Source organism: Macrobrachium nipponense, chromosome 17 (genome assembly GCF_015104395.2).
Source record: "Macrobrachium nipponense isolate FS-2020 chromosome 17, ASM1510439v2, whole genome shotgun sequence".
NCBI classification, from domain to species: Eukaryota; Metazoa; Arthropoda; class Malacostraca; order Decapoda; family Palaemonidae; genus Macrobrachium; species Macrobrachium nipponense.
This window is the reverse complement of record NC_087210.1, coordinates 80,722,763-80,748,108: the sequence shown is the minus strand read 5'-3', so window position 1 is coordinate 80,748,108 and position 25,346 is coordinate 80,722,763. Positions and strand designations below refer to the sequence as shown.

Sequence of the window (25,346 nt, the reverse complement as noted above, 5' to 3'; positions counted from 1 at the left end):
AAGGTTTTCCTCTTGTTACACCTTTCAAGCCTTTTACTGTTAATTTCTTTTTCAGCGCGGATTGACCTCATATTTGCTAAAATTATCCCCTTTTTTTCTTTTTTCTTTCTCTCCACATGACAGGTTGGTAACCAAAGATTCTGTTTTGGTGTTTCGTGTATCCGATCATCACACTTTGGTGAGAGATTCTATTATTGGTGAGGCAACTCTCAATCTCTCTGATGTTGTGGCCAATAATGAAGGTCGATCAAGTTCCTCTCACACACTCACTCTTAATCCACCTCCTGGATCTTGCGCACCTGCAGGTATGTTGTGTTGTTATTATTATTACATAACTAACTGGGTGGAGCAGTGACTAGGATATAGTACTTGTAGAAAAGTGATATAATTGATAACCTTTCTTCCTGTCTAATGTCATGAGAGAAGGAATGCAGGGAAAGATAAGGCAAAAGTTTTAAACTAGGGGAATTTTTCAGTTTTATTTGGCCTCATGTCTTTTGGTTGCAAGTGAATGCAGTTGCTAAATTGTTTTTCATTTTAATATTTCTGTATTTTATAACTATTAATATTTTATATTGATTCACTTTCTCAGTATCTCCAAAACCTACCATCACTATATCACTTGATGGACTTCGCAACTTAACACCCAGTGGAGTCCGGCATAAAGAAGTTGGTTACAATCTTCCTACAGGTAAGTTTTATGAATTTTAAGCTCCAGGGTTAAGTTGAACTATATAATGATAATCAGAAGGAGGGCATTGAGTGTGAAAAATATTTGGAATCTGAAAGGTCCTATGGGTTGTTCTATACTTAGTTGAACGATATGGTGATAATCATAATGAGTGCATTGAGTACTAAGAATATTGAGAATTTGAACAGTCCTGTTCTTTTCTTATTATTGTGGTGATATGAGGATTTTTTATCATCTTAAAATAAAGGTAGATTTTTATAAGTGAGCCATTATTAGTGATAAAGCTACATTTTGCAATTTGTGAACATGCTTGAAAGAAATTTGCAATTTGTTTTCTAATTTTTTCAGCAAAGGAGAAAGGAGCATCAGTTTAGTGCCACGTTGATTTTTTAAAAATTCCTACTGATATATTCTTTTTCAGTTGTGAATGTGAATAGTGGGAGTGCCAGTGCAATTGGGGATAATAGTGTAACTGTCCGTGTTGGTGAAAATATTCGTGCAGGTGGTAAGACTCCTCCTCCGGTACCCCCACCTCCAAAGCCAGAAGTAGTAGATGGACATCCTGCAGGGGGACCAGCAATGTTACCTGCCATAACCTCAGGTTCTACAGTGACCCATGCCCATGCTGCAGCTTTGAATCCCATCCCTTCTTTGCCAGCCATCAATAGTGACAGCCAGGCAAACCTTTCTTTACATGTTACCCCAAATGTTCGCCCAAGGGCTAGTGTAGGGAATGGTTCTGCAGTATTAGTTTTGGGTGAAGAAAGCCCCACAGAAGGGACAGCCAATCAAAATGATGCACCTGATGGACCTTCAGCTGAACCGGGGGCCAGTGCAAGAGTAGCTGGAGGAGCAGCTTCCATTGCAGCCGGAACATCTTCCTCCATACCCAGTTATCAGGCTTCATTTCCTATGCGTAGTAGTAATGCAGCTAACGGTCAGCTGCCGACTAATTCAGTCCCTAAAACTTCTTCGCCAGCTGCAAAGCCCACTCCTCCTGCTGTTGCCCCTAGAACAGCTAACCGACGCGGTCACAAATATAAACGTAACTCAGGTAAATTGCAATGTGTTTTGATAAGTATATTGATCATGAATACAGTTTAGATTTTTATATCATTCACTTTACTTTTCTTACTTTTGTATTTTTTGTGGAGTTTCTCTATAAGAGTGACTGAGTTAGTTTGCGTCACTTCAGTGCAGTATGCATCAGAAGGCAAAGTTTTATCCTGGACTTTCATGAATTGTTAAAATTTGTTAAAGGTTCAGTAACCCATCTTGTGAGATAGTGTAAGTTGTTGGATTTGTGATATAAATTCCTGGTGCAGAAGAGTTGTAAGTCTGACAAAAGTTTGCAATTTTGTAGAAAGTAGTGGACAGTTTTTTTGTGTGTGTGCTTACATAATTGTAGAGTTGCTTGACATTAGCTGGTTATTAATGGGATCTCATGCAAAAACAATTGTTTCATGTAGCATAGGTTGAATATCAGTACAGTGCATAACCTAATTTTGATGAAGAAAATTAAATGCTAAAGTTTTGCAGCATGATATACCAATTCAGTAAAGGTGTCAATAATGAAGTGTTGAATCTTATGAAATTGATACTTTTAGTCTATTTTTCATAAATAGAAAAGTTTGCATTATACTCTGGGAAAATATGCTAGCTTAAGTAAAGAGTAAAAAAAAAAATAAGGGCTTTACCATTATCAACTAATAAGTTAAGCTGAGAAACTTCATTTCATAATATTTTACTATTGAGAGAGGTGTTATGTTAACATTTCAAACCACTGGCTCTTGCATAAAGATGTTACGTAAACAACAAACCTTCCTTGCAAGTATTATTTCCAAACTTACATTGAAATTGTTATATGATGGTTATGGCAAAGTTAAATGAACCTGGCTGTTAGAGTTCCCTCACTCATCCAGTTGTCTGTTTACTTTTTTAAAACCACAGGGACAGCAGATGGAGCCAGTAGTAGCGGTGCATCACCAAGTACATCCAATAAGAACAGTACCACTAATGCCGAGGGTAATCCAAGTGGAAGCAGAAATAACAGTAATTCTAACGATCCTAATGTACCTAAAAACCAAGAGGAACCACTTCCACCTGGGTAAATGTCTGTCTGTATTAGGTTATTAGGAACAGAGATAGGGAATATTATCTGAAGTTATCTTTGGTAGAGTCTGTACCATGGATGAAGTTTTTCCTGTTACTACTTATTCATTGGGTAATTAGATTCTGGTTGATTAGTTTTATATTTTGTAGCTGTCTAGTGCATTCTCGTTTCCAGATATGCGTGTTACTGGAAAAGGAGTATAAATCATCAAGGTCATCCTTATTGTGTTTGCTTCATATTTTCTCTTCTGGATTAGATATGAAATGAGTCATCTCCAGTCTTATTTTTTCAGTCTGGATTGCTTGTAGTCTGGCTTTTGTTTTGTCTTTTTCCATAAATTTTTTGAGTTCCATTCTACTGGTTGTTTACCCTTGTTTTCTTTCCAAATCATCTGTTTTTTCAATTAACTGCTTTTCAATCACTTCATAATATGTCTACACTATCTAATGTCCTCAATTTACTTTTCAACCATTAGTCACTACATCTCTATGCATTGTCTTTTATAATCTCATTTACCCTACCATGAATCCTGGCATTCTGTAATCACTTCAATGCAGAATCTCCAGTATTTGTTTTTTGTCAGTGTCCTTGACTACGCCTCTTAGATTAGGACAGGCCTTTTGAGTATCATAAATTTATACCTTAATTATTGATACTTTTTAATTACTGTCGAAATAGCAATTTCTTTCCATTTTGTCCATGTTACTGCAATTTTTCTTACTATCCCCCTAAAATGACCTCAAGGTAACAAAGAATCTGCTTCTTCTTAAGGTTGGCCCATTCACCACAGCAAGGTACACCTCCACTTTTCTTACTTTTTTCCCACCATTATTCTCATTGTTTAATTCATTTTTAATTTTGGAGCTTTTATATTTTATCTCTTGCTATACTGTACATACTGACTTTAGTCTGGAATAGGGATTAGCTGGTTACTGGTCATTACCTCAGTGAGTGTTATGGCCTTCAGGCTGGCAATTTTCTTTATGGTAGTCATCACTTAAAACCTGCGACTGCTCTAGCAATGCAAGGCGTAAGAGCCAAGCCTTCTCCTTTAGCAAGTATTTGTAGTTTTCAAGTTTGTTCTAATATTTGAACACATATCTTAATAGTGGGGCTCGTTCCTTTTTTATCTCTAGAAAAAGGATATTTATTCTTTTCTCATATCCATTTCTAGAGCAGTATTTCACTGTAGATGAGGAGTCTTAGGCCACAGGTAAATTGCTGTGTGCCTTTCCATTTTCATCCTTACATTTGGAATCTTTGGCATAAGCTTACTTTTGAAACTTATCTCCTTCCATTTATAATTCTAATTTGATAACAATATTTAGTCGAAAATTGTGATGTAGCAATGTGTCTAGTGTTCTCAACAAGTTACTGCTACATAATAATAATTGACTATTCCCTGTACTATAAAGATGTCTTTCTCATATTAACAGGGCAAATTATTTATTGATTTCCAGGTGGGAGATGAGACATGACCAGTATGGTAGACGATATTATGTTGATCACACAACAAGGTCTACTACCTGGGAAAGACCAAAACCACTTCCTGCAGGCTGGGAAGCACGACGGGATCCCAGAGGTAGAGTTTATTACGTAGACCATAACACAAGAACTACCACATGGCAACGGCCAACTGTAGAAAACATAAGGTAAGACAGTATTGTTAACATGTAAGGATAATGGTTTATGATGTCACATTGAAATAATAGCTGAATATGTATTATTTTCTTGATGTACTTAAGGCTGTGTTTGCCTGATTTTTAAGCTGCTCTTCACTTATTATTTGTAGTTTTCAATGAAAGATCATTCAGTTTGGAAAACAAAAATGATCATAATCCTTTCATAAAATGTTTTTGTTTCAGACAATTCGAAGAGTGGCAGGGAGAGCGTCAACACATAGCCCAGTTGAGTTCTCAGCGATTCCTATACCCCAATCAAAATCAAGAGACTGATAATGATCCACTTGGACCCTTGCCAGCTGTAAGTCTACTTTATGATGTTTTTAGACATTTGTGTGTGCTGTGATTGTTCAGTAGACAAACGAGACATCATGTAATCATCCCTTTTGGTTTTCTGTAAACGAAAACTTTTGAGATGACTTCATCTGTCCTTCTGCACTTTCTCTGTCTGCCCTCAAATCTTAGAAGCTAGTGAGGCTAGAGGGCTGCAAATTGGTGCATTGATCATTCACCCTCCAGTCATCAAACATACCAAATTGCAGCCCTCTAACCTCTGTAGTTTTTATTTTATTTAAGGTTAAAGTTAGACATAATCATGGATCTGACAAGGCTTTAGGACTGGCCACCACTGAGGCATGGTTATAATTGTATGAGCCAGGGCTCATACAGCATTATACCAAGACCATGGAAAGGTAGATCTATTTTTAGTGGCATTGATTAGATGCTGTATAGAAAACTTCATTGCGCCGAAGAAACTTCAGTACATTTTTTGCTTGTTTATTCTGTCTTAAGTTTTTGTTACATGTAACTTCCCTGCCAGATATATACTTAGCTTAGGTCTCTGACGTCACGTCAGAAAATTCAAAACTTGCGGCACACGCTACAGGTAGGTCAGGTGATCTACCTTACCCGCCGCTGGGTGGCGGGTGTAAGAACCAGTCCCCCTTTCTTGCCAGATTATTTTCTGTCGCCGCTGGACAACACCTGTTTGTTCAGTCCTTACGATAGTTAATTCTTTCTCGTTGCCGACGAATTGGATTTTGGTGAAGTACCCTTTGTTTGTTGGCTTGGCATACGCTTTTTGGATTGTTATTTGGATTTTTCTTTTGGCTTTTTCTTAGAATTAATAATCATGGATGATTCTGAAGTTAAGAAACCTAGTTTATTTAGGGTTTGTTCAGTGAAGGAATGTAAAGTTAGACTTCCTAAGCTGCATTAGATCCTCACTCTGTATGTACATCTTGTAGAGGGAATGAATGCTCTTTTATTAACCCTTGCAAAGAGAGTGAGAATTTGGATGAGGATGGTTGGAAGGCTCTTTTCTTCTTATGTGAGAAAGTTAGAGAAGGATAGGGCGCGCAAGGCTTCTTCAAGGAGCTCTAGTAGATCGAGGGTGAGTGAGATTGACGCTGAGAACCCTGTAGTAGAAGTAGTTCCTTCTCCAGTTTCAGCCCCTGCGCCCAGCTTTGATCCCGAGGATTCGTTTTCGGAAGTTGCTTCCGGGAGAGCCTCGATCAGGAGTAAGGAGAGTCTCGCTCGCTCTCGACAAGGTAAGAGTGATAGTGCAAGTGATCAGTGCAGTGCCCCTAGTGAAGTGGAGGGTGCGTTTGACTGGCTCACTAACGCTTCCAGGCCTAGACCTCTTCCAGACTCCCAGACCCATGTGGAGGAAAGTCGAAAGCCGCAGGAATGGAATTAGGGAGAACCCCCACTGGTCAGGCATCCCCTCGGCAGATCCTGTTGCTCGTTTCCCAGGCTGCCTTGGATCGAACCAAGAAGGAGTTATTGCGCCAGTGCTTCTCGTCATCTTCGTCGCCTTCTCCTAAGCGTAGATGGAGCGCCTCGGAGTCATCTCGCCCTCTCAGAGGCCTGAAAGCTCCTTGCGCCCTTCCTTCCAGCCCCGAATCCTTTGCGGTAAGAGCCCAGAAGTGGAACGCAAGAGAGCCAAGAATTCTTCTGTTTACGCTTCTCCTGTTCGGTCTCGGACTTCGGCTCCTGTTAGAGGAATTTAAGAGATCTCCTGCGCATCCTGGCGGGGTCTGCAAGCGCAGATTGCGGCTTTAGCTGATTCTATTGCCGGGACTTCTCATCGTCGGAAGGACGCCTCGCTTCCGGTGAAGAAGTCTAAGAACGTCCCTTCTGCTAGCTCTCCTCCGGCTAGAGATGTTTTTGAGCCTCGTAGCAGGAAGTCAGAAGTGCAGACTGAAGTTCGGGATCTTTCTCCGAGTAGGCTCTCCTCTCTTCCCAGCAAGAGTTTTTGAGCATGTCAGGCGTAAGGAGCCGGACAGCTCTCTCCTCAGGATTTCCGCTCCTCTTCAGTTTAGGCGTCAAGAGCTTGACAGACGTCAAGAGCCTCGTTATCGTCAGGAGCGAAGGAAGAGTTCTTCGCCTGGTTGCCGCTCTCCTTTTGACGGACACTCGGAGCCTAGTAGGCGCCAAGAGCCTAGTAGGCGCCAAGAGCCTTGTAGGCGCCAGTGGAAGCATTCTTCTCCGTTGGTTCACTCCCGATTGGATAGGCGCTCAGAGCCTTGTAAGCGCAGTGCTTCGGACAGGGACTCCTCTGTGGATGTTTTCTCTCCCCGTGGCAGGCGTCAAGAGCCTGGTAGGGGTTTGGAGTTGATAGGCACCAAGAGCCTGGCAGGCGTTTTTTGAGGAGGGCAGGCGCCAAGAGCCTAGCAGGCGCAGAGAGCCTGATAGGCGCTCTCCCTTGTCCAGGCGCTCTTCTGTGGAATTAGACTTTGTTTCCGACAGGCGAGCTTCCACTTGTAGGCGCTCTCCTAGCAGGCGCTTCCCTAGTAGGCGCTCTCCTGGTAGGCGCTCCCCAAGTAGGCGCTCTCCTAGTAGGCTCTCTCCAAGTAGGCGCTCTCCTAGTAGGCGCTCTCCAGGTAGGCGCGCTCCTGGTAGGCGCTCTCTGGTAGGCGTTCTCCTAGTAGGATCTCCCTCAGTAGGCGCTCTCCCAGTGGACATTCTCCCAGTAGGCGCTCTCCAAGGATTAGCTCTCCTCCTGGTAGTAGAGCTTCTAAACGTCATTCTTCTGAAGAATACCTTGGGGATTCTGAGGAAGATTTGCCCAAGGATGCTTCAGTTTCTTCATACAAGAGACTGACCGACCTCCTCTTGCAAGATTTTGGGGAGTCTCTTTCGGCCGTTGCTCCTCCGTCACCTCCATCCTTATTTTCAACGACCAATACATCTAAGAAGTCTTCAGTCGTTAAGATGAAACCGACAGTGTCGATGAAGAAGGCTCTTAAGAATTTTGAGACTGGTTGCTTTCGAACGCAAGAGAAAGGCAAGACCGTATTTTCTTTTCCCCCGTCCAAACTTACGGGTAAGATGGGGTTTCTGGTACGAGTCAGGAGAGCCCTTGGGTCTGACCTCTTCCCTCTCAGCAGACTCGGACTTCTCTTCGTTGGTTGATTCCGCATGTCGCTCGGCGCTTAATTCTGCAAGACGACGTGGGGTATGAGAGGTTGGATCACCCTTCTGAAGGGAATGTTCCGAGTCTTAAGAGGGTTTTACTTTCTTGACTGGACCTTGGAGTCAGGCTAAGAGGACTCAAAGATCAGACATCTTTCACCTGAAGACCTTCACGCAGTGCTGTCTTGTATGGACAAGGCAGTGAGAGACGGATCCGGGGAGATTGCTTCCCTTTTTTGGCGCAGGAGTAGTAAAGAAGAGGGCCATTTTCTGCTCCTTTCTTACCAAGGCTGTCTCTCATGCACAGAGAGCTTCCTTGTTGTATTCCCAACTTTCTCCGCAACTCTTCCCGAAGAAGATAATTAATGACATCTCCAGCTCGTTGTCAGCAAAAGCGATGCAGGATATGCTGGCTCGCGTCAGCTAGAATCCCGAAACCTTCGTTGCAACAGAAAACGAAGAAGGAAACTCAGACTAGGCAAGAGCCCTTTCGAGGAGGTCCTTCGTCCCGCTCTTCTTCCTCCAGAGGTTCGAGACCACCCAGAAGAGGAAAGACCTTCTCTCGGTCTATTAGGGCCAAGAAGTAGCTCGCCTGTCCTCCAGACAACTGTGGGTGCCAGACTTCTGAACTTTGCGGATGTCTGGCACGGAAGGGGGCGGACAACTGGTCCCTCGCTATCATCAAGAGGGGATACCTCATTCCCTTTATCTCGAGACCACCTTTGACCACCACTCCAAGGGAACTGGTGGCCAAATACAAAGACCCTCTAATGAATCAAGCCCTCGCTCTAGCAGTAGAGCTGATGTTGGAGAAAGAGGCAATAGAGATGGTACAGGACCCTCTTTCCGCGGGTTTCTACAACCGTCTGTTCTTAGTTCCCAAGAACTCAGGTAGGATGGAGGCCGGTTCTGGACGTAAGCGCCCTGAACGTCTTTGTGAAGAAGAGGAAGTTTCGCTATGGAGACGACTTCATCAGTCTTAGCAGCTCTTCGTCCCGGGGACTGGATGGTGTCACTGGACTTCAGACGCTTACTCCATGTGCTGATCCATCCTTCTTCACGCAAATTTCTAAGATTCATGTGGGGAGGGAACGTTTTTCAGTTCAGGGCCCTATGCTTCGGCCTTTCCACAGCCCCCCAAGTCTTCACTGGGCTGATGAAGAACGTTGCTCAGTGGCTTCATCTCGAGGGAGTGAGGATTTCCCTCTACTTGGACGATTGGCTAATCAGGGCAAGTCCAAGGAGAAATGTCTGGAGGACTTACGATTAACGCTGAATCTAGCAGCTTCTCTGGGTTTGCTAGTGAATTTCGAGAAGTCACAGCTAATCCCCAGTCAAGAGCGTATCTATCTGGGGATTCTGATGGCTTCTCAGGTTTTTCGGGCGTATCCTTCCCCAGAGAGGATAACCCGAGTTCGGAGAAGGTAGCAGTCTTTTTAGAGAAAGATGTATGCACAGCGAGGGAGTGGATGAGTCTGTTGGGGGGGACACTCCTCACTGAAGCAATTCGTTTCTCTAGGGAGGTTGCACCTCAGACCCCTACAGTTCTTCCTGACGAGGAACTGGAACCGAAGATCTCAAGGTCTAGACTTTGCGCTCAAGATCTCGCAAGAGATAAAGGAGGATCTACGTTGGTGGCTCGACCCTCTCCTGTTCAAGGAAGGCCTTCCTTGCAGGTTCGGAACCCCAGCCTAGTGTTATATGCGGACGCATCGGGACATAGGTTTGGGGAAGCTGCTCTCGGGTCGAGAGAAGTGTCAGGCACCTGGATGGGGGATCAGGTGTCCTGGCACATCAACAAGAAAGAGCTAACAGCGATTTGGTTCGCTCTCAAAACCTTCGAACCCCTCGTAAAGGGAAAGTCAGTTCAGATCAACTCGGACAACACCACAGCCCTGGCTTACATTCGGAAACAGGGGGGACTCACTCTTTCTCCCTGTACGAGACAGCGAGATCGCTCCTCCTGTGTCGGAGGAAAGGAAGATAAGTCTTCTCACCGGTTCGTACGGGAGAAAGAAATGTCAGAGCGGATCTGCTAAGCAGAAGGAATCAAGTCCTTCTCTCAGAGTGGACTCTGCACTCGGACGTATGCCAGGAGCTGTGGAGGACGTGGGGCAGGCCCCATCTCGATCTATTTGCGACCTCCAGGAATGCGAGGATAGATCTATACTGCTCCCCTATTGCGGACCCAAGAGCAGTGGCAATAGATGCATTCCTGATGGATTGGAAAAACCTGGATCTTTACGCGTTCCCGCCTTTCAAGATTCTAGGGGAACGCTAAGGAAGTTCGCAGCTTCAGAGGGAGCAAGGATGACTTTGATAGCTCCGTTCTGGCCCGCCCAGGACTGGTTCACAGAGGTACTGGAATGGCTGGTGGGATGTTCAAGATCCCTACCACTAAGAGTCGATCTGCTCAAACAGCCCCACTTCGACAGGTTTCACAAAAACCTCCCCGCTCTCAGTCTGACTGGATTCAGACTATCAAGAGTCTCGTCAGAGCTAAGGGCTTTTCGGCAAAGTCTGCAAGGGCTATTGCCAATGCACGTAGACTTCCACATCTAGAGTCTACCAGTCGAAGTGGGACGTTTTTCGACGTTGGTGCAGGACTCATAAAGTTTCCTCCTCCAGTACCTCTGTGACTCAGATAGCAGATTTCCTTATCTTCCTGAGGGAAAAATGCGGGTTAGTAGTCTCCACCATCAAGGGCTACAGGAGCATGCTTTCCTCAGTTTTTCGTCATAGAGGATTAAACATATCCGAAGACAAGTACCTCCATGACTTATCAGATCATTTGAGACGGTTAAAAGAACCTCCTACTTAGTTCCTAGCTGAATCTAGATGTTGTGCTGCTCTTTCTGAGGTCCTCAAGATTCGAACCTCCCCATACAGCTTCGTTCAGAGACCTTTCGACGAAGACTTTTTCTCTGTGCGTTAGCTTCAGCGAAGAGAGTCAGCGAGCTGCAGGCTCTAGAAGGTGAGGTAGGTTTTCAAGGAGGATCCGCGTTTTGCTCTTTCTTCCGGCTTTCCTAGCCAAGAATGAAAACCCTTCTTCACCATGGCCCAGGAGCTTCGAAATTAAAAGCTTGTCCTCCTTCGTTGGGACAGAAGAGGAGAGATCTCTTTGCCCTGTGAGAAGCCTGAAATTTTATCTTCAAAGGAAGAGAAGACTTGCTGCTAATGAGAGCAATCTCTGGTGCTCTGTAAGGGACCCCAGTAGGCCCTTATCAAAAAATGCCCTCTCATTCTTTATCAGGAATGTTATTAGAGAAGCCCACACATCGTGCAGTCAGCAACAGTTAGTCTTCTGAAAGTCAAGGCGCACGAAGTGAGGGCCATCGCGACGTCTTTGGCTTTCAAGAAGAAATATGTCTTTACAAAACCTCATGAAAGCCACTTTTTGGAGGTGTGAATCAGTCTTCTCCAAATCACTACCTAAAAGACGTATCGATTACGTATGAAAAGTGTTTGGCTAGGCCTTGCGTATCGGCGGATTCAGTGCTGGGGCAGGGAGCTGAAACACATCCTTTTTAATCCTTTTCCCTGTTAGTTTTTAATTTGGAGTTTTTGGTTGTACGAAGGAGGTTGCAGGAGGCAGCTCCTTTCGTATTCTAATATTAGTAATTGGTTAGGTGATCGTTGTGCTTGAGGCTCCTTGCGGTTTGGTAGTGATAGGCTCTGGCATGTAAGCGGGTTGATCCCATTGACCAGACCTGTTTGGATTCTGCCAAGTAAGTGGACTCAGTTCCCATTGGTAGACCCAAAGACCCAAAGAGTTCTTTAGCTAGGTCACGCCCTCACTAAGACTCTTTAGGCAACGCAGACTAATAGACAGTAACTATGAAGTCTTCTGCCTAATTTCAGGTAAGAACCAAGGGTTTATTTTTAGTTCCTTTAACATGTGTTGTCCCCACTTTCTAGGTGAGTATGTCTCTTTCCCTCCACCAAGGGTGTCAATCAGCTAAGTATATACTGGCAGGGAAGTTCATGTACAAAAATGATATTGTTAGTATACAATAAAGTTTTGTACATACTTACCTGGCAGATATATACGATTGATGGCCCGCCCAGCTCCCCTCAGGAGACAGGTGGAAGAAAATAATCTGGCAAGAAAGGGGACTGGTTCTTACACCCGCCACCCAGCGGCGGGTAAGGTAGATCACCTGACCTACCTGTAGCGTGCCGCGAGTGTTGGAATTTTTCTGTCGTGACGTCAGAGACCTAAGCTAAGTATATATCTGCCAGGTAAGTATGTACAAACTTTATGTATACTAACAATATCATTTTCTGATACATGCATAGTATCTTGACTGGAGTAATAATCTGTAGGAAACTGCTTTATTAAGGAAAATGCTGTGCATCACAACTGTTGCTCTACTCAGAAGAAGTGCTAAATTAAAGCATTTGCCAAGTTCACAAATATTAAACCATTGACCTACCAAGACAATTATATTTGTATTTTATTTTTACTCACACATTTACAACTTATATGTGAACATACTGATGTATAGCATATCAATTTTTTCTCCATTGTACAATAAAGCAAGTCTGTTCTCATCTATAATCTGAATTAAGTTGCAGAACTATTGTCCTAAAATTGTATAGTACAACAGGGTAAGCACTCATATAATGTTAACATGGTGCAAATGAGAAAAATTTTGAATGGAAATAAGCCTGTTTTTGGTTAATGAGTTTCGTATTAATGCATTTTCAAATGTCATGCAGTCAAAGCACATACAAATGTTTGGTGGCATTTGGATTCATACTAAATAAAGTGTTGTATAGATTATTCCTTATTCCAACCAAATAAGAATATCAGCTGAATGATGTAATTAAATGATTTGATGATATAAATTTATGTAGACTGAAAGTGGAGGTATGGGGCAAGTAAATTGTTCCGACACGGCATACAAACCTTCGGTCCTTTTACAATAGGAAGGTACTAGCGGCAGCTGGATAGGTCGTAAGCTTCGAACAAGGGGTTCGGTAGTTAACTGCTTGTCCGACAGGCCGCGCGCGCGCGACTGGGAGGTAAAGAACAAATCACTTTTTTGCTTTCGGCCTGCTGGCGTGTGGACGTGTATCATCGCTCTCTGCCCGCTTCATCGTCGTTTGCTTTCGCATGATTGTCTTTTTCTTTTTCCGATGTATCTAGTGAAACTGAATTGTAAGTACAATCATTTCATTGATTCAATTGTGAATTAAAGGATCTTGCTGCACAAACGCTCTCCGATTACCCGAGTAGTGCCGGGACTGAAGGGCGTAATTGCGGGAATTCATTTTCCCAGAATGATCCTCGTTTGTGTATGCTCGGTGCCGAGGGCGGAGCGCTCGCCTCCGAGCGATATTGGGTTAGAAATGTGTAGATGAAAAAATCGTAAGTAAGTACTCTTTTCATTTATATTTTTTGACCTATGTGCCCGTTGCCGAACGAATACTATCGCACGGAAACTTATTCAGTATGAAAGTGGAATCGCAAGTACAGTATTCTTTTTCATTTCATAGATTTTATTGTAGCAATACTCATTTGGATCAGTTTCCGAGCTTGCAGGAGATTGATCCTTCCCCCTTTTTATGTTGAATGAAGTGAAATCGCAAGTACAGTTCTTTTTCATTTTCATTTTGTTATTGAGATTGCATTGTTGACTGGGATCAATGTTCCGTTATTCATGGGAATTGATCCTTCTCTTTTTGATTGTATGAAGTGAAATCGCAAGCGCAGTAGTCTTTTCATTTTCATATATCTGTTGATTGCATCAATTCGTTATGGATCAAGTTTCCAGAAACCTTGATTCATAAGGTAAGGAATGAAACCTTTCACCCTTACGCTCGGTACCGAGGGCGCAAATGCGCTCGATCCGAGCCCTTTTTCATTGTGAAGTGAATCGTTTTGCAAGATGCATTTTCATTTTGTTCCTTATTATTGATTGCATCAATATTATTTGGTTCAAGTTCCGCTCAGTCAGGGAATTGATCCGTATGCCTTGTATTCGTGCCGATGGCACGATTGCTAGAGCTCTTATTTTGTTGTTGGGTACATGGGTACTGTGCGGGGGAGGGGAACGAGAACCCCTCCGCTCAGTTCCCACTGATGACTCTTCCCCTTGGGGGGGGGGGAGGTTATCGGCGTTCTTCTCCTCGCCCGATCCGTCGAGCGCGGGGGAGGGCGCTCGGTGCCCGATGTACAATTGTATTAGGGGTCTTCCACTCGTTCGGGAGGGATCAAACCCCCGCACGAGGGGTGATTTCCCCTCCATTAACGCTACCTACTTTTATTTCCCCAGGTTGATACTGCCACGAGGGTGGACCTTGGTGAGGTATGGGCGTCCTTCCAATTGCAGAGCGTGCTGGTGTCCAGGGGCGGCGGTTCTATGTCTGGGCATATTGCGGTCACCCATGGAGTGGTGACCACGCAACCAGGTGACGACGTCCCTCCTCACCTGGTGTACTCGCCTCGCGTGGTAACAGTCTTGCCTACAGCCGCTGTGAATTTGTGCCGTTCACCGTACCGAGAGGGGGGCGTGCCGCCGCCGCTCGTGGTTGCCGCGCTGCAGCGACCACACTTCCGCTGCCCTAGAACTCGCCCCTGGACCTGCCGCCGGTAACAGGATGTTGCTGCCTGCTGCTCCACTTCCTGTGTTTCCGGTGCTGCCTGCCGTACCTGCCGATTCTGGGCTGACTGTCCAGGCAGTTGCTGCGCTGGCCGTCCCTGCCGTTGCTGCGCTGGCTGTTCCTGCCGTTGCTGCGCTGGCGATCCTGCCGTTGCTGCGCTGGCTGTTCCTGCCGTTGCTGCGCTGGCGGTCCCTACCGAGGATGTGCTGGCCGTGCCATGCTGTTCCTGAGATACCCATACCTGCTGATGTCGTCCCTGTTCGTGGTGGTACTACCCCAGACTGTGGTCTGTCTGTACAGGTGCGTCCGGGCCCTGTGGCTTCGGTTCGGCTACAGCAGCCCGGCTCCGCCCTGGATAGCAGATCTTACGTCTGTCCTGAGGAAGCTGACGAAGAAGAGGAGGAAGGTGTCGTGGTCGTCGTCTTCATCTTCTTCATGGTCGTCAGCCGCCGCCTCTTCCCCTTCGACTTCTAAGGCTTTACAGCCGAGGAAGAAGAAGGTTGCCTCTCCCTCCTAAGAAGCTTCCTCGGGAGCTTCTCGGGACCCGTCTCACCTCGGTGGGACGGGAGGGTTTCTTCGCTGGTCCTCCTGCTCTTCGGGAGCGGGGCCGTCTCTTCGTTCAAGCAAGGAAGGACACTACGGGGACCAGAGGCCGGGGTACCGGCTAACACCGGTACTTCCTCGCCTGGCGTAAGTGGTTCTGCCACTGCATCAGGGTCCGTCTCGGCCTCTCGCTCGCGGGAGGTACCGAGTGTACGGTCGCCTAACAGCGACCGTGCAGCCAGGAACCAGACCTCTGAGTCCGCTCAGCGTCAGGTTCACGGCACGGGGCGGAAGACTGGTGACAGCCGCTCAGGCGACTCTCACCAGACCAGCTCTCACTCTCGCGGGTGAACAGCTGGCTACCCGGGGACGTGACGGTCCACGACCGACACGGGCTGAGGCTGGGAAGAGGTCCTCCCGTTCGCCGGTGCCAGCCACGGCTGGAACCAGCGACGTGACGTGCCGTGAGGACAAGCACCGGTTCTCAATGCGACAGTGGAGCCTGCAGGTCGCCTGACCGTCGCTCTCACAGAGAGCGATCGGGATACGGCAACCAGCACCAGCTCTTCTGACACTCGAGATCAGTGCCGCTGTGCTCAGTCCAGCCGTTCTCCACAGCGAGACGGTTCGACCAGGCCTGCAGCTCGATCGTCACCGCGGGTTGACGATCGCCTGCAGCCCTCCAAGCCTGCTGGTCCTGCCAGCTGAGCGACGAGGGAGCGTCAGGTCTGCCTCTCCCGTACCTTAACACTCCTCGGTTTACACCGGGAGGAGCGAGGTATTGAGGAGTGATCGTGAGGGGTGCGCCCCTCATGATCCCACCACGACGCCCTACGTGCCAGGCACGGTCTTGGACCGGCCAGGACGTCATGCGCAAGTGATGGGGAAAAGACCGAGGGAGGGCTGTCGCTGTTCCCCCTTCTTAGGAGGAAGGTTCTCGGAATATGCTCTTGTTCGAAGGGCTTAACGGTCCCACTCTGCAAGATGCTGTGACTTCCGAGATCCAGAGGAACTTTGCCGAGGTTACGGCGCTGATTCGTCAGCACAATGACCTCGGGGAAGGATCGCCGCTCCCACCAGCAGAGCCACGTCTCGGCTCGAGTCGTTTTGGGGCCCGAGAGGGAACCCAAATCGACGGTGGGTCGGCCGCGATCGGAGCTTGCCGACTGTGTTGAACCAGGTAGTCTCTCGTCTACCGGACAAGAAGGCTCTCTCAGTTTCTGGACGGTCGAACAAGCTACTTCACCTCCTCTACTGCGACAGAGGCGTTTATACGTGTCTTCGGACACCGTATTTAAATACCCCTTCGGTCCTCCTGAGGTTTCGACCTCGACGAGGACTGGAATGAGTCGGAGCGGTATCGGCTCTCTACTGTCAGGTGTCGATCAGCCCCACCCAGACGACGTTCACAGTGGCGGCAGACCCTTACCTACAGTGAGAGTTCGTAACCCTCCTCGGGAAAACGTTTTCTCCTGACGATACGTTTTCCCAGACTCTTAGAGGCCATCGCCGCAAGGCGAAAAAGGGCTGCTCCTACTTTTCTCCAACTGCTAGTTCCACTGGGAAGGCGAGCGAGTATCCAATTCCTCCCCCATTCCCTCTCTCCTTACGGGACCCGGTCCAACAGCAGGCGTACGTTCCAGGGGCATCGAAGGACGTAGCATGGAGACAGGAGATCAAGACCATACTGAGCAAGAGAACTGTAGAAATCGGTACGGATCAACCACCGGGCTTTACAGCCGACTCTTCCTGATGGAAAAGTCTACGACAGGCTGGCGCCCAGTGATAGATCTCTCTCCCACGAACCGGTTGGTTCGCCAGACCCGGTTCACGATGGAGACGGCACGCTCAGTGCTCGACTCTATCAGGGAGAACGATTTCATGCTTTCAGTGGACTTGAAGGATGCGTATCTACAAATACCCATTCATCAGTCCTTCGGAAAGTACCTCCGCTTCATCCTCGACGGGACGGTGTACCAGCTCAGGCCACGTTGCTTCGTCTCTCAACCGCCCCACAGGTGTTCACGCAAGTGTTCACTCTGGTGTCTGCTTGTGGCCATTCGCACGGGATCTGTCTGATGGGATATCTCGACGATTGGTTAGTCCTGGCGAGCTACCGCTCGCAGTGGCTACAGGACAGGGATCGACTGCTCGAGTTCTGTCGCGATCTGGGGATCGCTCTGAACTTCGAAAAGTCCGATCTCGAGCACAAGCAGAGGATGAAGTACCTGGGTATGCTGATCGACACGGTAGCAGATTCAGGGAGGCGGCCAACCAGTTCCTTGTCTCGGAGGAACAGGTAGCTCAGCAATGGCAAGTCGTGATCGACACCTGTCGTCACTCTGGGGCGGGAAGCCAGTCCCTAACGGGCGTCTTCACCTGCGGTCTCTTCAGGGAGACCAAAGGAGAGTTGGTCACAGGCGACGGATCCCCCAAGCCTCCCTTGATCACTGACACAGGAGGTGAGGCAGGACCTAGCCAGGTGACTGGACGACAGGAACCCCTCAAGAGGAGTGCCTCCGCGCACTCTCCCCCCGGACATGCAGCTGCTCTCAGACGCATCGACCGAGGGATGGGGCGCACACCTGGAAGAGTTGCGGACTTCAGGAGTGTGGTACGAGAACGACAAGCACCTTCACATCAATGTACTGGAACTAAAGGCAGCGTTCCTTGCTCTCCAAGAGTTCCAGGACCGCTTGATGAGACACTCAGTGGTGTTGATGTACGACAACACCACTGGTGGTGGCTTACGTCAACAAAACAGGGGGGACCTAGTGTCTCTCCCAGTTGTATCAGTTGACTCGGCAGGTGCACGAGTGGGCCGAGGCACACTCAATAGAGCTGTCGGCACGCTACATTCCAGGGAAGGAATGTAGTAGCAGACACGCTCAGCCGTCGGGATCAGGTGATAAGGACCGAACGGTCTCTACACCCAGGACGTGGCGGAAAGGCTCTTCGACCTGTAGGGGCGACCAGTCGAGGATCTGTTCGCCATCCGGCACAACAGGAAGCTCCAGGTGTTCGTTCTAGGCCGTGCCAGGATCCATGGGCAGCTGCAGAGGACGCTCTTCAACACCCGTGGGACAACCTCTTCGCCTATGCCTTTCCCCCGTTCAGCCTGATTCGCAAGGTGATCAGTCGAGCACTGGTCATCCCGAATCTCAGGATGATCCTGATGGCTTCCAAATGGCCACAAGCCATTTGGTATCCGGACCTGCTGGCTCTTCTCGTAAGAGAACCGAGAGAGAGTTCCCCGTTGGCACAACTTCTCGCCCAGCCACACGTCGAGAGGTTACCACCGAAGCAGTCCAGTTTTCTACGTCTTCACGGCTGGCTGTTATCCACCTTCTCTTGCGAACGAGAAGCTTTTTCGTTGCGCAAAACAGAGATGGCTGGAAACGTCCGTCAGTCCTCTGCAGCTGTGTACCAGGGGAAGGTCGGCCGTCTTCGGTGGTTGGTGTCATAGACGGGGCCCATCTCCTCTCAGAGCCAATCTTCAGCAGGTAGCGGATTTCCTCGTTTTTCTTCGCCGAGGAAGCTCCTCTAAGTTCCCACAGTCAAGGATACAGAGCCGCCTGTCGCTCTCCTGAAACTGACGGGATTGGATATCTCGAACTCGTTCGAGATCTCCTTGCTTAGTAGCAGCTTCCAAAGGTCTTACCAACCAGGGAACTCGAATGAACCTCGTCTGGCTGGACCTGGCATCGGCGAAGAGAGTACGGGAACGTCATGCAGATAATGATGTGGATGAGATGCTGCTCTGTCCTGGGAGGACGCTACGGCGCTATCTGAAGAGAACTCGACACCTCGGGCCTGAGGGTCGACGCCTCTTCGTTAGCAATGGGGGTCAACAAGAAAAACGAAGTATCAAGAACACTCTTTCGTCCTGGCTGCGTGAGATCTTCAGGAGGGCGTATGAGGCTGATGACATCCGTACGTCCCGTCCGAGAACTCACGAAGTTAGAAGTATTGGCCCCTCGTCGGCGTTTCGTAAGAACTTCTCCGTGGCGCAGGTATGGAAGGCAGTGGTCTGGTACAACCAGACCACCGGCAACTTCCCTATACCTATTGGATATTGCCCATAGGTCCTTGGATCGGTTTCCTTAGGACCTGTGGTGGCTGCTCAATACGTCGTCTAGCGAACCCAGACCCTAGCAGGCTGAACAGCATCGAGTCCTGGTGTGACTGTATGAATAGATAGTGATGAGGAAGTGACTGGCTTCTCTTCTATCTTTTCTTCCTCTCTACCTGTGGGTAGAGGGATACGGTCATCACCCTGCTGGATAAGGACGAGATGCCGGTGAGCTATACGACAGAGCCCCATCCTATCCCTTGCACGAGGGATGGGAGCAGAATATCCACCACTTCCTTCTACAAGGGGGGGAAGTGGATGCCTACAAGAGTCAAAATCATGACTTTAACTTTGCTCCTGTACAGGAACAAGTTCTTACATTGCTGGTACGAAGAGATGCGCATGCCTCTCTTAGTACTCGGTCCAGAGGTCTGACCATTGATCCTGCGGTGCACACCCCGATCAATCGGACAGAGGCTTGGATCCCTCCCTCGCTCTTACGACCAGGGAGGCTTCCAAGGTTGGGCGAACACCAGTCTGTTCACAAAAGACTCAGATTCCACCCACCAAGAAGTGAGTCTTCCTATTGTAAAATTTGGCGGATCCGAAGGTTTTGTTTATGTTTGCCGTGTCGGAACAAATGACAATTTGTCCAAAATTGCATTTTTCCTAACTATACAAACCTGAAGGTCCTCCTTTTACACATAGCCCCACCTCATGCCACCCCTCACTCTGCAGTTTTTTGCTGGGGCCAAAAGCAAAAGTGATTTGTTTACCTCCCAGTCGCGCGCGCGCGCCTGTCGGACAAGCAGTTAACTACCGAACCCCCTTGTTCGAAAGCTTACGACCTATCCAGCTGCCGCTAGTACCTTCCTATTGTAAAAGGACCTCAGGTTTGTATAGTTAGGAAAAATGCAATTTTGGACAAATTGTCATTTTTCCTATCAGTTTGAAATTTATTTGATATAACCACAACATATATTTTTAACTTTAAAATAGGTGTCCTTCCAGTTGTTAGTATTCTAAATTTTAACTGACAACAGAAGTCAATTGTAGATTCACTTAGGGGTGTGTAATTTTATTTTCCCTTCGTTTATGTTCTCAGGGCTGGGAAAAACGACAAGAACCAAATGGAAGAATATACTTTGTTAATCATCGAAACAGAACTACTCAGTGGGATGATCCTCGGACACAAGGGTGAGTGCTTGAGTTCTGTAATGTTTACTCCATAAGAAATTAAGATTCCCATTTTACAGTATTACAATTTGTTGAAGCCTGTGATTATTTTTATAAGATGTATTAGGTGAGATTCGCTCCCAGTTTTTTCTATTCATGTACATAATTCATCATATGAGAAGTAACAGACTGATAAATCCTGGCAATCATCTGTAATGACTGTCATAGCAAATTTATATTAATGTTAGCAAGTCTTAAACACTAAAAGGTGTTATTGTGAATCTGAAGTGAAAAATCCTCATATGGATTAGGATCAACAAAATTAATTTTGATCAAGCCATTATCCTCATGGATAATCGGTCATCCCTCCCTCCAAATGAGGAATTCATGACGGCAAATGTCAGATGGTAGTGCATCTTTTTGTGCTGAAGGGTTCCCATTTAGATTACCCTAGGGTGGCATTTAGCATGTAAAGGTCTTTTTGACTTTGCAGACAGTGTGCATCCAAAACTGTCTGTAAAATTGAGGGTCTGCTGCATACAAGTATGCTAAACTGATTATTTGCAACAGATGCTTTTCAATCTTCTCTAAAATAATTAGTGTAAAATTAAGGCTCTAAAATAAGTATTGCAAAATTAAGGCTATCCACATCCGTGGAATTAGGCAAGATAAGCCATAATAAGATTTTATTGTATGGTTGATGGTATATGTATAGCTTTTTTATAATAGCTGGAGTTTGAGTATGTCATTATCTGGTTATTTGTCAACCTTCAGTTGCAAAAGCATTGACCTTATTCTTTGTCTGTCGCAGCATGGTTCTTGAGGAGGAACCTCTACCAGATGGGTGGGAGATGAGGTTAACGGAGGATGGCCGTCAGTATTTTGTTGACCATAATACCCGCCAAACTACATTTCAAGATCCTCGGCCTGGAGCTAAGCAAATGTAAGTATTTAGTTTATTCGTGTTTTCCCCCCAAAATTTATCCAATAGAATTTTTGAAAATGGAAAATATTTCACAAGTATGTTATGCATTGTGTTTTGACAAGGTTTATAACCAGCCTGAGAAGAGCCTTTATTAGGCTCAGAGGTCTGGATAAACTAATCCTTTATGTAATAATAATAATAATAATGGACAACGTTTTAAAGTAAAGTTTCTTTGTAGTGTCAAGTTATGTGTTGATTGAATAACATTAAAAATTTCAAGTTTCCACACCGATGCTACTAAGCAAGATGAATTTGTCTGAAATTTTTGTGTGCCTTTTCTTTTTATTTTATTTTTTTACTGCAGTAAATTACATAATTTTTTTTTTTTGTAGGGGTATAATTTATAAGGAAGGAAGTTTCTGCAGGGTTATGATTTGCAGTCTTGATTATTATATGGAATTGACATTTTTTAGTTTACATGAAGATGGTTAAAACTTCAAAGCATCAGACCAGTGGGAGGGAGGGGAGAGAAACCTGTTGCTGCCCAAGTCTTTGCCAGCATTTTATAAAGGCTAGCCTAGTATTTATTTTCCTGTTAGGTTATTAATAGTGATGAATACTAAAAAGGTTTTAGAATTGTTTTTTTCAAAGTTTTAACAAAAATTTTTATAGCTCCCTATTGTATTGTTATAAGGCATAACATTATTTTTGCTTGTTTATCTTCCAGCAAAGTGTATTAACCTGTATACTAGTAGCGCATCATGATCCCTTTGTAGAGTATTAATAAAAATTTCATAGCATGTCTTTGTTCATGTTGTTTTTTTTTTTTTTCAGCAATGCTAGTAGGGGCCAGTATGGTATTCCTATGGTGTATGAGCGTCTTTCAGGTGGAAAACTTGGGACAGTTTAGATATTTGTGTCACAGGTAAGCAATATCTTTTTATGTAGCAGAATTCCATCAGTCTGATTTATGCTGTACTCCATGTAATGTGAAAATTGCATTTTTGCCACACTTGCATTACTCAAGATACAGAAGAATCTCCTGGCACATGCTGACTACATCTTTATGCCTTTCCCACTTCTCTATGGAACTGTTTAGTCATCATGTCAGTTCCAGGATTGTTGTGCTAGCGCATTCTCATAAAATCAATTTTTTTTTTTGTTTTTATTATTTTTTGCATCTGTTGAGGATGTTTTTGATAAATGCTCTTTGGCTGTGACGGGAAGGTTTAGTCTCTCTCTAACATTGAATTAGTCCTTCATCTTCATCCTAACATTTTTCACATACATAGCCTCAAGAAGTAGCCATCTTTTAGTACTGTTTTACATGCCTAAAGCTACTTGTGGGTACCTCTTCTCTTGGTACATACTAGCCAAATACAGACTTGTAACTTTTACCTTTGCCCTTCTCCCAACCCTTCAGTCTCAGTTGTTTTTTTATTTCATTTCATAGAAAAGTGAGCAAGGAGTGTAGTAGGCAGAAGGGAACGTGTATAGTGGAATAACTCTAGACCTTGTTTGATAAGTGTGGTGAGACTGGTACTGTCCATTACAAGACATATTAAATATGTAATTAATGGGGTTTTGATGGAAAAATGTTTGTTATAAAGACAGCATGTAATGATTTACTGCTTATTTGCAATAAGATAATATAGGCAAGTGTAGTATATGTGAAGTAGTTCATGAAGAAAGTCACATTAACAAGTTGTGTTGTCTTCTGTGTATTAATTAAAAAAATTCTCATGCTGTAAGAGTATCTTTTGTTGGTAAGAGGATCCTTTGCAAACACTTTATCTATTTTTTTTCAGTAATGCGGTAACGGGCCATATAAAAATAAGTGTTACTCGGCAAACACTTTTCGAAGACTCCTTCCATCAGGTTATGAGATTACCGCCTTATGACCTCAGGAGAAGACTGTTTATTATATTTAGAGGAGAGGAAGGCTTAGATTATGGTGGAGTGTCCAGGTAAACAAGTTTTTTCAGTGTATAGGTATATAATTGAAGTTTTCTAATTTGAGTTTTTGTTTTTTGTAAGTACTTTGTTGTAATTATTAATGACTTGCTGGCTCGATTTTCAGAAGTTGCTATTCAGTGCAGTATTATAACTTTAAGTGGAATTTCAGTTTTCTCACTTTTATTCCATGCAGTTGTTTTAATAGTACTATATAAACATAATACATGTCATAATAATTTTATGTCATTATTCTTTAAGTGGAATTTCAGTTTTGTCACTTAATCCTGCAGTTGTTTTAATAGGTATATATAACTTTTAATAAACAGTATAATAATTTTATGTCAATAGTTTTTTTATAGTGTTTCTGTCTCTGAAGATTGTTATTTGTTCTTTTGATGAATAAGGTATATTATAGGGGTTTCATGGCACGATTATTTCTTGTCCTTACAGAGAATGGTTCTTCCAGCTGTCCCATGAGGTTCTCAACCCAATGTACTGCCTTTTTGAATATGCCAATAAAAATAATTATTCTTTGCAAATTAACCCTGCTTCAGAAGTCAATCCAGACCATTTGACATACTTCAAATTTATTGGTCGTTTCATAGCAATGGTAAGTAAAGATAAACGCTAATTTTTCCAATAGAGGTATGAGCATTGAGAGGCTTTCAAAAGAAGTTAGTTCTCCTTCTTTTCTGGAGTTGAGGTGATTGAAATGTGTAATATTAACAAAGTACTGTATATACTTATACATGTAGAAAAATATTGCTTGCTTGCTTTTTCAAATGAAATCATATAGTGGGGCTGATTTCATTGTTAATGCTAGGAGAATTTTGACTACGGTTTATGGTATGAATTCATATAATATAAAGGTGAAGAAACAAAGTAGCAATATGGGATTTTATGGCTTATTGTTTAGTTATCTATTTTTTTTTAACATTTAAGCAGACAGTGTGTTGTAGTTTTCTTTTTTTGTTCCTCCTATACGATATACAAACCTCGGTCCTTTACATAAGGAATTACTTACGGCGTAGCTGGAATTACGCCCGTTAAATCTTGAACACAAGGTGGTTAGGCAGTAAGTTACCGTGTGGCAGGCTTAGCCTGCCCGGATGTAAACACTCCACTTTGCCGTAAGTTATTCCTTATGTAAAGGACCTCGGGTTCGTATAGTTAGGAAAAATACAATTTACTTCCAAAAATTATGATATTCACCAGAGTTATTCTTTACAGGCCTTATATCATGGAAAATTCATCTATAATGGGTTTACCATGCCATTTTATAAGCGTATGTTGAGTAAGAAGCTCACCATGAAGGACTTGGAATCAATTGATCCTGAATTTTACAATTCCCTTTGTTGGATACGTGATAACAATATTGAGGTGAGAAGAACTGGCGGTTTGATTAATTTTTTTTTTATATTGTAAGAATCATTTTGTTTTATGACAAATTTTTGTATTCATATTTCTTTGTGTACTGGAAAAAATGAGTAGAGATGTTGAAATAGAGTATAACGTAGATTTGATGTCTCATTGGTCTCATTAAACACAGTTGTGTAATATAGTAATAATAATAATGATAATAATAATAATAATAATAATGAAAATATGGTGCCAACAAGATTGCCAACGATGCATGTACACAAATAGATGAAGTACATAGAATAAGGAACTGATAGCAACAAAGCCTAAGTTGAACACACTGAAAATATTCCAATGTTTTTGGGGGGTAGAATGTCTGATGAATCCACACTACCTAACCCTCTAGTTTTCTTAGTTATATTAAGTATTCTATAACAGTAGTGGTCAAATGCTGTTCAGCATTGACAGTTGAGTATTTTTTATGTGGCTGTTTTAATTTCAACTAACAAGGAGTGTCAAGTTTTTGTTGCTAATCCCTTAAAAAAGCTTTTGAAAATCTTGAGAAATCCTTGAAAAAGGTTTTTGAGAATCTGAAGCAATTGAAACTTAATCATTCATAAGAGTTTTAAGACAATGTGTTAGATTGGACATATTTGATTCAAAATCCGTTATTATGAATGAAAACCTAACTCATTCCAGGCCAGGCCCCCGTAGGGGGATAGTGCCATCAGTGCACCTCATTCAGTGTAATGTAGGCATTACATAAGGTTCTTTGCAGCATCCCTTCTGCCCCTAGCTGCAAC

General features: G+C 44.6%; 1 protein-coding gene across 1 annotated transcript in view; it reads left to right on the top strand.

The window, feature by feature from the left end:
- LOC135196363 (E3 ubiquitin-protein ligase wwp-1-like) overlaps nucleotides 1–25,346 on the top strand; it is a 422,942-nt gene that overhangs the window by 300,951 nt on the left and 96,645 nt on the right. Inside the window, 13 exon segments of the mRNA XM_064223146.1 lie at nucleotides 124–305; nucleotides 593–691; nucleotides 1,113–1,745; nucleotides 2,642–2,798; nucleotides 4,265–4,456; nucleotides 4,670–4,787; nucleotides 20,233–20,324; nucleotides 21,115–21,246; nucleotides 22,063–22,123; nucleotides 22,125–22,153; nucleotides 23,037–23,195; nucleotides 23,635–23,794; nucleotides 24,415–24,564. Coding sequence (XP_064079216.1) covers nucleotides 124–305; nucleotides 593–691; nucleotides 1,113–1,745; nucleotides 2,642–2,798; nucleotides 4,265–4,456; nucleotides 4,670–4,787; nucleotides 20,233–20,324; nucleotides 21,115–21,246; nucleotides 22,063–22,123; nucleotides 22,125–22,153; nucleotides 23,037–23,195; nucleotides 23,635–23,794; nucleotides 24,415–24,564 — 2,164 coding nt within the window.